This window comes from Danio rerio, chromosome 11 (genome assembly GCF_052040795.2).
Source record: "Danio rerio strain M-AB ecotype USA chromosome 11, GRCz13ab, whole genome shotgun sequence".
Lineage (NCBI taxonomy): Eukaryota > Metazoa > Chordata > Actinopteri > Cypriniformes > Danionidae > Danio > Danio rerio.
In genome coordinates this window covers 39,427,526-39,441,935 of record NC_141031.1, presented here as the reverse complement: position 1 = coordinate 39,441,935, position 14,410 = coordinate 39,427,526, and the positions used below count along the sequence as shown (strand labels likewise).

The window sequence follows — 14,410 nt, the reverse complement described above, 5'->3', positions numbered from 1 at the left end:
CAACTTTAACACATTTAACCAACATTACATACATTTTTGCTCAGAAAATGAAAAAAAAAAAAACAGGACCTGTTGATCAGAATAACAGTTTATTAGTTATACCTTGTGTATAATGTGCACACTTTAAAATCCTTTTATGGACATGTATTTGTTTGATTTATTTTCAGACTTGGAAATGAAGCAGGTCTTTGGTGTTTTGAGGAGTATGCAGAAGTTAAAAACATTTTTTTCCATCTGGCAGGAGAATATTATCATCAGAACCTGCAGAAATACAGACTTGGTTATCAATTATTTCTATATCATGAAATTCAGTTTATCCACAATTAACATTGTACTTACTGGTAAAGCAGATCAGTCCGAGACCAGACAGAAATTAAGCAATGAGTCTGCGCACAAAAAAAAAGTGTAATGATAATGTTTAATAAGATCATTTCTGAAATAATGTTAGGCTTTTATATTAAATATGTTTAATTCAATTTAAAAATCAAGGTTGTCTTTGAAAAAATATTCTTGCTCTCAGTGTTGTGTTTTGAGTGAATGGACAACATTCAGAGTAAATATTGATAAAAAATAAAAGCTTTCATAACTCTTTTAAAACTCATTTTAACACAAAGGGAATTTAAAGTGAAATGAGGCAATAACGTTTTATATAAAGGCAATCTTCACTTACAGGTTTCTGTGGTTTCTCCAGTAGAGGTCGCTGATGAATCTTAAACAAGAATTCAAGATAAAAGTCTTTAATACTGTAAGTCTATATATTACAGCATAATAAAGAATAAACGCTGCAAAAAAGTATTCAAATTCCTTATCTTTAATTTTTTTAGTTAAATGGTTGTTAATTTATTTGGGCTAAATTTTAAAAAAGAAATAAAGTTGAACATTAATTAATTTAATTTGTTTGTTAAATACAACCCATATTAATTCTTTGCAATAATTTTCCAGAAATGTTTTTTTTTTTTTCAGTCTGTAAAATAATAAAACTTTTACTTTGAGAATCACTTAAAGGTCACTCACTTGGTTTTGGTTTTGAATATGTCAGCATTACTCCAGTAGAGGTCGCTGATGGAGCTGAACAAACAATTCAAAATAATATCTCTTTAAATGTGCAGTTTATTACACGGCTCTCTGCAGTACTTGATTGTGATTGGTCAGCCACGACATTCCAAGGTCAATTATTTTAGGGATTATGTACGTCTAGCTGGTTGTTCAATGTACATTGTCCTGCTTAAACATGGCTACTTACAATACAATATAATACAAAACCTTGTTCAGACTTTCATCTGAAGTTTTTCTTGCAAAACAGCATGATAAATACACCTTACAAAAAAACAAAAACTAATACAAAAAATAATAATACAAATAATTTTACACAGACCTTCTTCAGCTCCATTACTTTTTTATTCATTCATTAATTTTCTTTTCAGCTTAGTCCCTTAATTAATCAGGGATCACCACAGCGGAATGAACCGCAAACTTATCCAGCATATACTGAAAAAAATTATTCAAAGATGATTCCTTGGATTTACTCATTTTTTTAATGTTAAGTGGTTGTAAACAATTTAATTGTGTTGAATTTAAACAAACAAATTAAGTTGAACATTATTCAATTTAATTTGATTGTTTAAATTCAACACAAATTAATTGTTTGCAACAGTTCTGCATGCAACACTTTTTTCAGTATATCTCTTAAGCAGTGGATACCCTTCCAGCCGCAACCCATGACTGGGAAACACCCAAACACCCTCATTCACACATATATGACCAATTTAGTTAATCCAATTCACCTATACCGCATGTCTTTGCACTGTCGGGGAAACCAGAGCACCCGGTGGAAACCCATGCCAACATGGGGAGAACATGCAAACTCTACATAGAAATGCCAGCTGACCCAGCCAGGGCTCGAACCAGCGACCTTCTTGCTGTGAGGTGACACTGCTAACCACTATGCATGTCCTTCCTGTATTACTGGATAATTTTTCTATAACTGTCACGTGTCATTTTACAATGTTGTATGCTTGTCAGTTATATTCTATAATGAAATTAGAGCTTATTTTACCCATTAACAATGAACAAAATATTATAAGGAAGACATAAATGGTTTACTGTGAAAAAACCCTACAGTTAAATTAAGATGTAATGCTAATCGCTGGTTTTTGTGCCAGTTGTCAACGTTTTAGCTTCACAAATACAAGTAGGTCTAGCTGTTTATTTTTGAGAGTTTTAATACTGTAAATTATTTCAAAATATGTATTTTAAAACACTTACTCTCGACTGTTACTGTCACTGGATCAGAAAAGAGAGATGGTACGAGATTATCTTCCATCTTCACAGTGTAGTAGCAGGTAATTTTAGCAGATAAAAACTGAACGTTTGATCCGGCGCTGATCTGAGATCCAGTGATGGACAGCAGACATGAGGGATTTGGTTTTGAGTTATATGTTCTTTGATTTATTTGGAAGTAACACATCTCCATCTCCACCTTTACCCGATCTTCAGTGTACTCGCAGCTCAGCTCTACTGTATCTGTTTCTGTAATAACTTGGGCAGACGCTGACAGTGTGGGTGGAGGAAAGCCTAATGAATTAAACAGAGAGAAAATACATTAAACAGTGATCAGAAAGCAACATGACATTATTTGGCTTGCATTTTTGGAATAGATATTTAGAAAAACCTGGTCCAGGAATTCTCTCTTGTTTTTTTTTTTTTTTGTTTTTTTTAAGCATTTTCTTTTTCCAATGACTTTCTATGACCTTTTCATGATCTTCTCTGTAATATTTTAATTATGAGATTATTACAGAGATATTTTGACAGATTACTGGAACAGCTTGTAAGATTTAAGAAATCTCAGATACTTTGATGCTTTCACATATCGACAGTACAAACAATGTTTATGAACACAGAGATAATTGCCTCCACAATCCATGGAGTGAGAATGAGGGAAAGCGAGTGACTTTATCTATCATGTTTGATATCATTTGAAATGCCTCAGTGTGACTGGTACAATGGTCTCATTCCCTCACAAATAATCAAAATAATAGATTTATAACTCTAGTTATCTTTTGACGCACTGATAAGGGTGTGCCCCTACCTAGGGGAGTTCTATTCAAATTTGTTCCCTATAGGCATTAACTCTTTAGATCTAACATGCTACTAAATGCAAATGCCTATTGTTGTTCCACACACCCTTTGATTCTGTCTTGGTCTGATCATAAGCTGAAAGTACAATTTTGTTTCTATAGGAAACAAAATATATAATTGTACCTTTAAAGGTGCCAAATTGATCCTTTACAGTAAAATTTTGTACCCAAATGTGTCATAAAAGGTACAAAAAAAAAACATTTCAAACCTAAATCTGAACGTTTGTACCCTTATAGAACTATTGGGTACAAAATTGTACCCTAAGGACCAATTTGGAACCTTTAAAGGTACAATTATATATTTTGTTCCCTCTAGAAACATTAAGATTAAGAAGATTAGGAAATTAAGATTATTCAAATTAGAAATCCCAAGAGGTTTAAGTAAAAAAATGTTGAGACATTAGTTAACTGTACATGCTTCACAACATATTTCTGAATAGTATAATTATACATTGTATTATTAATCACTTACTGAGAGATTGAACCTCCATAAGGAGCTGAAAACCGATGAAGATGAACAACTTCATTACAGCGAGGGTGGGAAAATTCAGAATGAGACTCGAACACTACATAAATTAAGCAGAAGCAGGAAACCAGTTAATGTACTGAGAAGTCTGAAGATGAAAGTGTAGATAAGACCACACTTACTGACATATGTTACATTACATATACTGATGCTCAACAGACAGCTTCACATTCATTCAGACAAAATCATTCAGCTCATGGGTGGTTTTAATAAAGATTGAAGTAGATTCATTCATTTTCTTTTCGGCTTAGTCCCTTTATTAATCTGGGGTTGCCACAGCGAAACAAATCGCCAACTTATCCAGTATATGTTTAACGCAGCAGATGCCCTTCCAGCTGCAACTCATCACTGAGAAACGCTTATACAATTGTGCTACCCACTGCACCACTATGCTTACCTTTATTTAGTTACAAGATTTAACTTAATATTTTTAGACTGCTTGACATGTAAGAGGAGATTATTAGAAAATTTTATTTGATTTTACTAAATTTAATGCAGTTTTTTTACAGTGTGGAATGCAGTATTCACAGTGGTCGCATTAGTACACAATTATTTAATATTTAATGCAGAAAATGTACATTTGCTTATTGATTGAAAAAAAATTCAGAACATAATAAAAAGCAATAATAACAACTTAACAAGTAAGGGCCTACTGTTTTTTTATGCTTAATTTTTTATGCTACGTTTTTTTAACACAACACAGTTAAAATAGGTGTAATGTTACAACCCAAGCTTCAAAACTGTACAAATCATGCTAAATCTGCATCAATTAAATAAACTAATGAAAGAAGTACAGATAAATGTATTTTTAAAAGTCAACAATACAATTTTTTTTTCTACAGAGACTTTGACCTCTGTATATATTCTTATTGTTTTCAGCTTGATAAAGACGTTGAAATAACTTGAAATAACAAGTTTTTTTTTTTTTGATGAATTATTACACTGTAAATACATTTTTGCTGACTTACATTTTTAGATGAATTATATTTATGTTTCTAGCCATAATCAAACCGACTAAATATTAACTTTGTACAAGCAAAAAAATCAGTTGATTAAGCAGGAGCGTCACGGTGGTGCAGTGGGTAGCACGATCACAGTAAGAAGGTCTCACTGCAAGAAACTCGCTGGCTCGAACCTCTGCTGGATCAGTTGGTGTTTCTGTGTGGAGTTTGCATGTTCTCCCCCTGTTCGTGTGGGTTTCCTCCAGGTACTCTAGTTTCCCCCAAAAGTCCAAAGACATGTGCTATAGGTGAATAGAATAAGCTAAACTGTCTGTAGTGTATGTGTGTGAATGGGTGTGTATGGATGTTTCCGAGTGATGGGTTGCAGCTGGAAGGTCATCCGCTGCATAAAACATATGCTGGATAAGTTGGCGGTTCATTCCGCTGTGAGGCCCCCTGATTAACAATGGGACTAAGCCGAAAAGAAAATGAATAAATGAACTTTCAATCAACATAAAAATATTTGTTGTCTTGATGTTTTGTCATAAAATTCATAATCATAAATCATAATGAAAGTTATAAAAGTTTTTGAGAAATAATGATTTTTTTTGTTAGCTAGACTAAATAAGGTAAACTTGCTCACAAATTACAGCTTGAAGAGTTCCCACTTATGCTTAGCATTTATAGCAGTTTTGGCATGCTGTCCCGGGAGAGAACCCTGAGCTCGGGGATGTTTAAGCCCAGGGCTCCCGGCCGTACAATAAGCATATCAGGGGATCCGAGATCAGGTAGGTCTCGATAGTTCCCCTTTTATAAAGGGGAGGAAAAAGGAGGAGATCGGATGGAAGGGGGATTCTTCCAAAATGAAGATAGTAGATTCATTCATTTTCTTTTCGGCTTAGTCCCTTTATTAATCTGGGGTTGCCACAGCGAAACAAATCGCCAACTTATCCAGTATATGTTTAACGCAGCAGATGCCCTTCCAGCTGCAACTCATCACTGAGAAACGCTTATACAATTGTGCTACCCACTGCACCACTATGCTTACCTTTATTTAGTTACAAGATTTAACTTAATATTTTTAGACTGCTTGACATGTAAGAGGAGATTATTAGAAAATTTTATTTGATTTTACTAAATTTAATGCAGTTTTTTTACAGTGTGGAATGCAGTATTCACAGTGGTCGAATTAGTACACAATTATTTAATATTTAATGCAGAAAATGTACATTTGCTTATTGATTGAAAAAAAATTCAGAACATAATAAAAAGCAAATTACAAATTACAGCTTGAAGAGTTCCCACTTATGCTTAGCATTTATAGCAGTTTTGGCATGCTGTCCCGGGAGAGAACCCTGAGCTCGGGGATGTTTAAGCCCAGGGCTCCCGGCCGTACAATAAGCATATCAGGGGATCCGAGATCAGGTAGGTCTCGATAGTTCCCCTTTTATAAAGGGGAGGAAAAAGGAGGAGATCGGATGGAAGGGGGATTCTTCCAAAATGAAGATAGGGCAAAAAGGAGAAAGTGATCCATTTATAGTAAGCTATAGGATCACTCGGATCGGATTATTACTGATTACAGATGAGTGGCCAGCAGTGCTTAATCATATCACATGCTCCTCTTGAAATGACTTTATGAAACTTCACATATGACGTACAACAAAATAATTGTGTTGCTGTCCATTTAAATTAAAAAAAAAAAAGTGATTTATTTAAACAAGAAATTGGAAAAAAGTCACTCTTCAGTCTCGTGATACAAATGGGTGCAGTTACTAAAAGTGTGGCCACATTGTTAACTTGCAGGGTTTCAGCAGGTTTATTTAGCTCACCAGACAATGTCTGTTATGCCTCAAATTATCTGTGATCATTTCCTGAGAAACGATGTGCTCTCACTCTCAGATATAGAATGAGATGTGGCTGGTGCAGAAGTAATCAGAGAATATATCTCTGGTGGTCCAGAACATCTCGAAATAGCACACGATAAAAACGCAAAATAACAATATACCTAACATTTATATAGTGAATAACTATCAAAATGTGTAATTAATGTTATGTCCCTTTTAGTCATTCTTACTAATCATGGTCTTCTGATCATGGGCATTGATATAAGTTCATCAATGACTAAAATGTGCAATTGTAAATCTTGCTGACCTGCAAACTAGCACAGATAGAAGATACTAGACCAAATGACACCAATGCAATGAAAAAATGAAATGTGCATTGGAAAAAATAAATAAATAAACTGGATTATTATGATTTTTTATGGGGTGGTTAATTATGTATAGCGCTGTCACCTCACAGCAAGAAGGTCGCTGGTTTCAGCCTCGCCTGGGTCAGTTGGCATTTCTGTGTGGAGTTTGCCTGTTCTCCCAGTGTTCACTTGAGTTTCCTCTGGGTGCTCTGGTTTCTCCAACAGTAAAAAAGACATGCACTGTAGGTGAATTGGGTAAGCTAAATTGTCTGTAGTGTATGTGGGTGAATGCGAGTGTATGGGTGTTTCCCAGTGATGGGTTTCGGCTGGAAGGTCATCCGCTGTATAAAACATATGCTGCATAAGTTGGCGGTTCATTCCAATGTGGGTAATAAAGGGACTAAGCCAAAAAGAAAATGAATGGATGATGAATTTTAATTCATGAATAAAACAAGCACATACAGATAAATTGTTAGAGGAAATTACAGATCTATTCTGTATTTTATTTATAATTTCTTTTACATAATATGTCTTTGAATATGTCTTGTATTCGTCTCTGTGTCACAATATACGAAATAATACAGTTGAATTCTGAACATTTTTAATCAGCTGATTGTCTTATTGTTCTTGATGTACAGCTCTCAGATATTATATATCTGGTTGTCAGTGTGGTATCTCATTGTCAACAGGGCCCTACATTTTGTTTTATTTATTTTGTATATTTATTTTAGGGGTTTTGGCCTTTTTATTGTGATAGGATAGTGTGGAGGACTAACCGGAAAGCATTGGGAGGAGAGAGAGGGGAAGGATCGTCATAGGACCTCGAGCTGGGAATCAAACTCTAGTCGCCGTGAGCATCATGGTGCTATACTGTATGTCGGCACACTTAACCACTAGGCTATTGGTGCCTGTATATATTCTTATTGTTTTCAGCTTGATAAAGACGTTGAAATAACTTGAAATAACAGGTTTTTTTGATGAATTACTACACTGTAAATAAATTTTTGCTGACTTACATTTTTAGATTAATTATATTTATGTTTCTAGCCATAATCAAACTGACTAAATATTAACTTTGTACAAGCAAAAAATCAGTTGATTAAGCAGGAGCGTCACGGTGGTGCAATGGGTAGCACGATCACAGTAAGAAGGTCTCACTGCAAGAAACTTGCTGGCTCGAACCTCTGCTGGATCAGTTGGCATTTCTGTGTGGAGTTTGCATGTTCTCCCTGCCCGTGTTCGTGTGGGTTTCCTCCAGGTACTCTAGTTTCCCCCAAAAGTAAAAAAACATGCGCTATAGTTGAATTGAATAAGCTAAATTGTCTGTAGTGTATGTGTGTGAGAGTGTATGGATGTTTCTGAGTGATGGGTTGCAGCTGGAAGGTCATCCGCTGCATAAAACATATGCTGGATAAGTTGGCGGTTCATTCTGCTGTTGGGCCCCCTGATTAACAATGGGACTAAGCCGAAAAGAAAATGAATAAATGAACTTTCAATCAACATAAAAATATTTGTTGTCTTGATGTTTTGTCTTAAAATTGTTTACAGTGTAGACATCATAATGAAAGTTATAAAAGCTTTTGAGAAATATTGATTTTTTTGTTAGCTAGACTGAATAAGGTAAACTTGCTCGCAAATTACAGCTTCAAGAGTTCCCACTTAGATATGCTTAGCATTTATAGCAGTTTTGGCATGCTGTCCCGGGAGAGAACCCTGAGCTCGGAGATGTTTAAGCCCAGGGCTCCCGGCCGTACAATAAGCATATCAGGGGATCCGAGATCAGGTAGGTCTCGATAGTTCCCCTTTTAGAAAGGGGAGGAAAAGGAGGAGATGGGATGGAAGGGGGATTCTTCCAAAATAAAGATAGGGCAAAAAGGAGAAAGTGATCCGTTTATAGTAAGCTAGGATTACTCGGATTGGATTATTACTGATTACAGATGAGTGGCCAGCAGTGCTTAATCATATCACATGCTCCTCTCGAAATGACTTTATGAAACATCACATATGCAGTACAACAAAATAATTGTGTTGCTGTCCATTTGTTTAAAGAGTTTCCTTATTGGTTAACGCTGACAAAGAGCTGAAAGCCGAAATTCTCAATCTCATGATAATACAAATAATGCATTGGGACTCCATCTATCTATGCCTTTAAATCTAGCACTTGTGCAACATATATTTGTGTTGTTGTTGTTGTTTATTTTTTTTTTTAGGATGCTATCATTCTTAATAATAATAATACATTTTATTTATAGTGCACTTTTATCAGACCCAAAGCGCTAAAAGGCATAAAGGTAAATTTAGTCAGGTGCTAGTCCATGCACTGCTTTATATGTTAAAATCAGGGTCTTAAAATCAATATGTGACTTAACAGGAAGCCAGTAAAGTTGCTGAAGTACAGGGGTGCTTTTCCTTCTTTATATACAGGGTGGGCCATTTATATGGATACACCTTAATAAAATGGAAATGGTTGGTGATATTAATGACCTGTTTGTGGCAAATTAGTATATGTGAGGAGGCAAACTTTTCAACATGAGTGGTGACCATGGTGGCCATTCTGAAATCGGCCATCTTGGATCCAACTTTTTCAATAGGAAGTGGGTCATTCCTATTGGCTGACTTCAAAATGGCCACCATGGACACCACTCATCTTGAAAAGTTTGCCCCCTCACATATACTAATGTGCCACAAACAGGACGTTAATATCACCAACCATTCCCATTTTATTATAAACAGCCCACCCAAGATTGTTATTATTCTTACTTTTGAATTTTATTTTAGCAAACAAGTGAAGAAATCAAGCAGTGAAGAAATGAAAAGATCTGGCATGAGGTGTAGTTCACCGCTGTGAGAACATCCTCAGAACCTGCAGAAATACAGACTTTATTATCAGATGTTTTTGTATCATGAAGGTATATTTATGCATAACTATTCTTGTATATTGTACTTACTGGCAAAGCAGCACAGACAGATCAGTCAGAGGTCAGACAGAAACGCAAATAATCTGTCATAAGAAAAAAAAATTAAAATAAATCTGTTTTAAAAAATTGCAGTTTTATGTTACTAGTCTGAAAATATGAGGAAAAAATGGACAAGAGTGAAGAAAGACTTCATTTATTTATTTATTTATTTATAAAGACATTTATATTTATTGTAATTTAATTGCTTTTATCCACTGTGTCTTCATTGATTAAGATCAATGGTAATGGTCTGGATTTTTGTTAAATGCTAAAACACTTTACAAGATGTCAGATAATATATTCATTAACCTGAACAATGAGCAATGCTTAAACAGCATTAATTATTCATAGTTCAACATATATGCATTAATTAATGCACTCTGAGTTAACATGAACTATTAATGAATGACTGTGTTTTAATTTACTACTGTATGTGTGACTAGCGATTAGCTTGCATAACTTTAAAAAACAAGTAAAATCATTGCTTTTCAAGTGATTTGTTGACTTTATTTAAAAAAACTGAGTAAACCCATTGCCTTAAAATGATTAAGTAAATTAGTTATTATGTGCATAATTATAATTAAGTTAAGTCAACTTAACCGTTTCAACGAATTTACTCACTTTGCAAAGTAAAGTCAATGTGTTGCTTTTAAGGCAATGGGTTTACTCAAAGTAAAGTAACTAATTGCTTTAACAATAAAAATCATACCATTAAAAAGATAAATAAATACTGTAATAATTGTTTGTTCATGCTAGCAAATACATTAACTAACATTACACTCAAAAAATATATTTGCTGTTTGTTCAAACTATATATTTAAAATGAGCTTAACACAATTCTTTAGTATTTTTTTGTGACAACTTAATTATTTTATGCTCAATCCACTTTAATTTGTTAAAACAAGTAAGTGAAATTAATAGGGTATATGCCGAAGCATGCTAATAGGACTTTTAACTTGCCAGTAACCTGGGTTAATCGCTTCCCGCGAACTGTAGGCCAATGCAAAATCGGCGAGTTTAAGGTCAGTTTTCTTTAAAAATCAGCGATCTCCCCTGGCTGAGTGATCTCCGATATAAAGTGGTTCTCAGATTGTACAAGAAGCACTGCATTAAATAACATTTTCCCCACCATGTCTTTATAATATCAGCATTTATTTTACCCCAGTATATTCAATGGAGCTTCTGCGCAAGCCTGCTGATTCTGTCAGCGCGTGAGCAAACAGCTTTTTGTCTCGTTTTACGCTTGAACAATTAAATGAAGTCTGTTTAACGGAATGTATGTTTGAATTACAACATCGTTGCTGTAAAAGGAACCATATAAAATGGAAGAAAATTCAACGGTTACTGGAAGTTCAAAATCAAAGGTCACCGGAAGTGTATCAGTATGGGAAACACATTAGCTCGGCATATACCCTATTCCTTCATGTTGTCCCAACACAATTTGATGGTGTGGCTACCCAGCATTTTTTACAGTGTAACTACATGCCCCATATTGTAAAGTGTTACTGTGTCTTTAAAAGTGAAAGTTTAGGGGAGCACCATGAAGAAAGTAACACAGGACAAAACCTCTCCCCCTGATTATTCACAGCTATAAATGAACATTTAAATAGATTCAAACCAGAAAGAAGGTGCTTTAGAGCAGTGTTTCTCAACCACGTTCCTGGAGGATTACATCAACACTGCATGTTGTGGATGTCTCCTTTGTCTGTCACACCCATTACAAGTCTTTTATTGTCTGCTAATGATCTGAATCAGGTGTGTCTGGTTAAGGAAACATGGAAAATGTGCAGAGCTGGTGGTCCTCCAAGAACGTAGTTGAGAAACATTGCTTTAGAGGAAAACATTTTTTAAAATTATTATTGAAAGAACTAAACCTCAGAATAAATGCCACATTGTTAACGATTTTTGTAAATTACACAGTAATGAACAGTAATATGAACTTTATTTTACTGTAGAACAGTTATGTGGTGTGTATTTTTACTGCATTTTAAAGGGCATTGTGAAAATTACTGTATATTTTACAGTAAAGAAACACAATACCATAACTACACATGTTGCAAGATAAATGGTGCAGTAAACATAAATACAGTATTCTTGCTTATTTACAGTAAATTACTGGTGAACTGCTGCATTACTGTAGATTCTACATGAAATTCTTAGGAGTACACTAAGAAGTGTTTTTGTGGGTTACCAAACAAGGCTATTGTAAATAATGACAAATTAATAAAAATAAAAAAACTTACTCTTGACTGTTATTGTCACTTGTTCAGAGTGAGGAGATGAAAATACAGAAACTGGTCCCTTCTTCGCAGAGTAGAAGCAGGTTATGTTCACTGATGAACTCTGATCTGAGACTCTTCTATTAACGCTGAAGACACATGTCTCCATCTTCAACTCTTCAGTATTATCACAGCTCAGAGCAACTGTGTCTGTTTCCTGAAGAACTGAAGCAGACGCTGACAGTCTGGCCTGAGAAATACCTGATGAAGGAAAATATAAGGATCCATTCAGTAAAATGAACAACATGTGACTGAAAAGTTTGCCTTTGTTTTTCTCAGTTATTTGCTTGTCCCTTCGTCTCGCTTGTGTGTCTTTAATTCTTGAGATTTAGAGTTTTTGAGAGTTCAATTGCTTCGTGAAGTCAGTATTCACCACTTTTTCATATAACTCAGCGGTTCCCAAGGGGGTCCTGGCCCAGATTGGGCCTCAGCAAGCTCTGTGGGGGGTTGCGTCATATTATACATTTTTTTAGCAGTGGACAATTAGGAAAGCGATCATGTTTCCTTAGTTAATTTTATCCCCTGCCTGACCAAAAAATGGACAGATTTGCAATTCGTCCTCCACAAAAAAGATAAAGTCTCGCTCATTCACCTTCAGCAGCTAATGCTAATCACCCCAGCATACTGGACCCAGGTGAGGAAGCTCCAGAAATTTCACATCGCAGCGCTAGCAATACTGGAAACACAAATGCAGGAAATACTAATATAGTTACCTGAATATGGTTTTATTCCATTTTCTCAATCAAAGAGTCCCTGACTCAGCCACAGTGCATTAAGTTCTTGCTAACAAATTGATGAGGCCATCCAAATTATTAAGACATTTCCAATACCACGACAAGCCCAGAGCAATTTTTGAGCACAAGGCAAAAGCACCCAAAATGAGATGAGGGACGTCACAGCTTCTGACAAGAAACTGTAGCGTAATAAGCTCATAAAATTATAAATATTCATAATTTAAAAATAACTTGTTATGAATAGATATTAATAATTTTATGAGCTAATTTCGCTGCAAAACTTTTAAAAATTGTCAACCAATATAGGGCCAATTTGGTGAAGCAGTGGCGCAGTAGGTAGTGCTGTCGCCTCACAGCAAGAAGGTCGCTGGGTCACTGGTTCGAGCCTCGATTCAGTTGGCGTTTCTGTGTGGAGTTTGCATGTTCTCCCTGCGTTCGCGTGGGTTTCCTCCGGGTGCTCCGGTTTCCCCCATAGTCCAAAGACATGCGGTACAGGTGAATTGGGTAAATTGTCCATAGTGTATGAGTGTGTGTGTGTATGTGTGTGTGGATGTTTCCCAGAGATGGGTTGCGGCTGGAAGGGCATCCGCTGCATAAAAACTTGCGGATAAGTTGGCGGTTCATTCTGCTGTGCCGACCCTGGATTAATAAAGGGACTGAGCCAACAAGAAAATGAATGAATAAAGGAAACCCACACAGAAACGCCAGCTGAGCCGAGGCTTGAGCCAGCGACCCAGCGGCCTTCTTGCTGTGAGGCGACAGCACTGCCTACTGCGCCACTGCTTTGCCCTGGATGTCTCCCAGTCCCTGATAAATAAGGGACATGGATGAATGAACAATTCAATGAAAAGTTCTCACCTCTGACGATATGTGTGACACTGTGTGGTGATCTGATGTCAGGTTCAATCTTGAGTGAATAATCACAGCTCAACCATCTGCTGTTAACCGACTGTGTGAAGAGTTTACTGTAGCTGGAATAAAGCACACACAGGTTTTGCTCTCCATTCTGACTCCTCTGAGAGTGATTTCTGCTCAGAAGAGCTCCATCTTCAGTGTAGAGACTACAGGTGAAATCGGCTCTGACTGAATGTGGTATTTCACATGATGTGATGAACACATCACCATCTTCGCTAACAAATAAAGTGGGTTTCTTGAGTGCATCTGTTTGGAGCCAAAGAATTCATAGTTAATAAAAAAATTGTAATACATTTCCAACACAGAAGAACAGCTGTGAAATATCTCACCTAGAACCATCACTGTGACAGGAGGATAGTTATCTGATTCCAGGTCTGCGTGAAATAATTTGTAGTTACAGTTCATTTTGATGAGTCCTGGTGATTTTTCGCCAGCCCATCTGAACATTTCAGCACCCGTAAGCTTAAGCTCACACACTTCATTTATTTGTATATCCGTCTTTTCACTTTTTATGTGGAAATTACATGTTAACACTGTTATCCATGTTGCCGTCTCACACAGCTGATCTTCACTGATTTAGACTCTTTTAAGACAACTGGAGACACATGAACAGTAGAAGGTGGCACACCTGCAGAAAGATTTGTATTGTAATAGTCTATTGTAAAATGAAAGATGAATGAGCATAGTTTATATTAAAATTACACACACTGGTCAGACATGCTGAAATACA

The 14,410-nt window shown here is 35.8% G+C and overlaps 2 protein-coding genes and 1 long non-coding RNA gene across 3 annotated transcripts in view; 1 reads left to right on the top strand and 2 right to left on the bottom strand.

Annotated features, from left to right (window-relative positions):
• Positions 1–14,410, top strand: part of LOC147841852 (uncharacterized) — a 202,938-nt gene that overhangs the window by 146,617 nt on the left and 41,911 nt on the right. The gene's annotated exons all lie outside the window — the stretch shown is intronic.
• On the bottom strand, positions 71–6,282 carry LOC141376706 (uncharacterized). Its single transcript, XM_087274382.1, has 5 exons — positions 2,266–6,282; positions 1,015–1,068; positions 671–709; positions 340–386; positions 71–261 (listed from the first exon to the last, which is right to left on the bottom strand). Exons 1-4 carry the CDS (start codon positions 2,471–2,473, stop codon positions 352–354), a joined length of 336 nt encoding a protein of 111 aa, XP_087130508.1. The 5' UTR covers positions 2,474–6,282; the 3' UTR covers positions 71–261; positions 340–351.
• LOC147841853 (uncharacterized) lies at positions 9,004–14,222 on the bottom strand. The gene is made up of 5 exons (XM_087274346.1): positions 14,010–14,222; positions 13,624–13,926; positions 11,996–12,232; positions 9,744–9,796; positions 9,004–9,658 (listed from the first exon to the last, which is right to left on the bottom strand). Exons 1-4 carry the CDS (start codon positions 14,125–14,127, stop codon positions 9,765–9,767), a joined length of 690 nt encoding a protein of 229 aa, XP_087130472.1. The 5' UTR covers positions 14,128–14,222; the 3' UTR covers positions 9,004–9,658; positions 9,744–9,764.

What these genes read in the sequence shown, in the direction of transcription:
- LOC141376706 (XM_087274382.1), bottom strand. Translation starts at nt 2,473, where the DNA reads ATGGAGATGTGTTACTTCCAAATAAATCAAAGAACATATAACTCAAAA. An exon ending in ATATTCAAAACCAAAACCAA is followed by an intron (nt 710 to 1,014) that starts GTGAGTGACCTT and finishes TTCTTGTTTAAG; the next exon opens with ATTCATCAGCGACCTCTACT. An exon ending in TGGAGAAACCACAGAAACCT is followed by an intron (nt 387 to 670) that starts GTAAGTGAAGAT and finishes TTTTGTGCGCAG; the next exon opens with ACTCATTGCTTAATTTCTGT.
- LOC147841853 (XM_087274346.1), bottom strand. Translation starts at nt 14,127, where the DNA reads ATGTTCAGATGGGCTGGCGAAAAATCACCAGGACTCATCAAAATGAAC. An exon ending in TGTCACAGTGATGGTTCTAG is followed by an intron (nt 13,927 to 14,009) that starts GTGAGATATTTC and finishes GGCTCCAAACAG; the next exon opens with ATGCACTCAAGAAACCCACT. An exon ending in AGTGACAATAACAGTCAAGA is followed by an intron (nt 9,797 to 11,995) that starts GTAAGTTTTTTT and finishes TTCTTATGACAG; the next exon opens with ATTATTTGCGTTTCTGTCTG.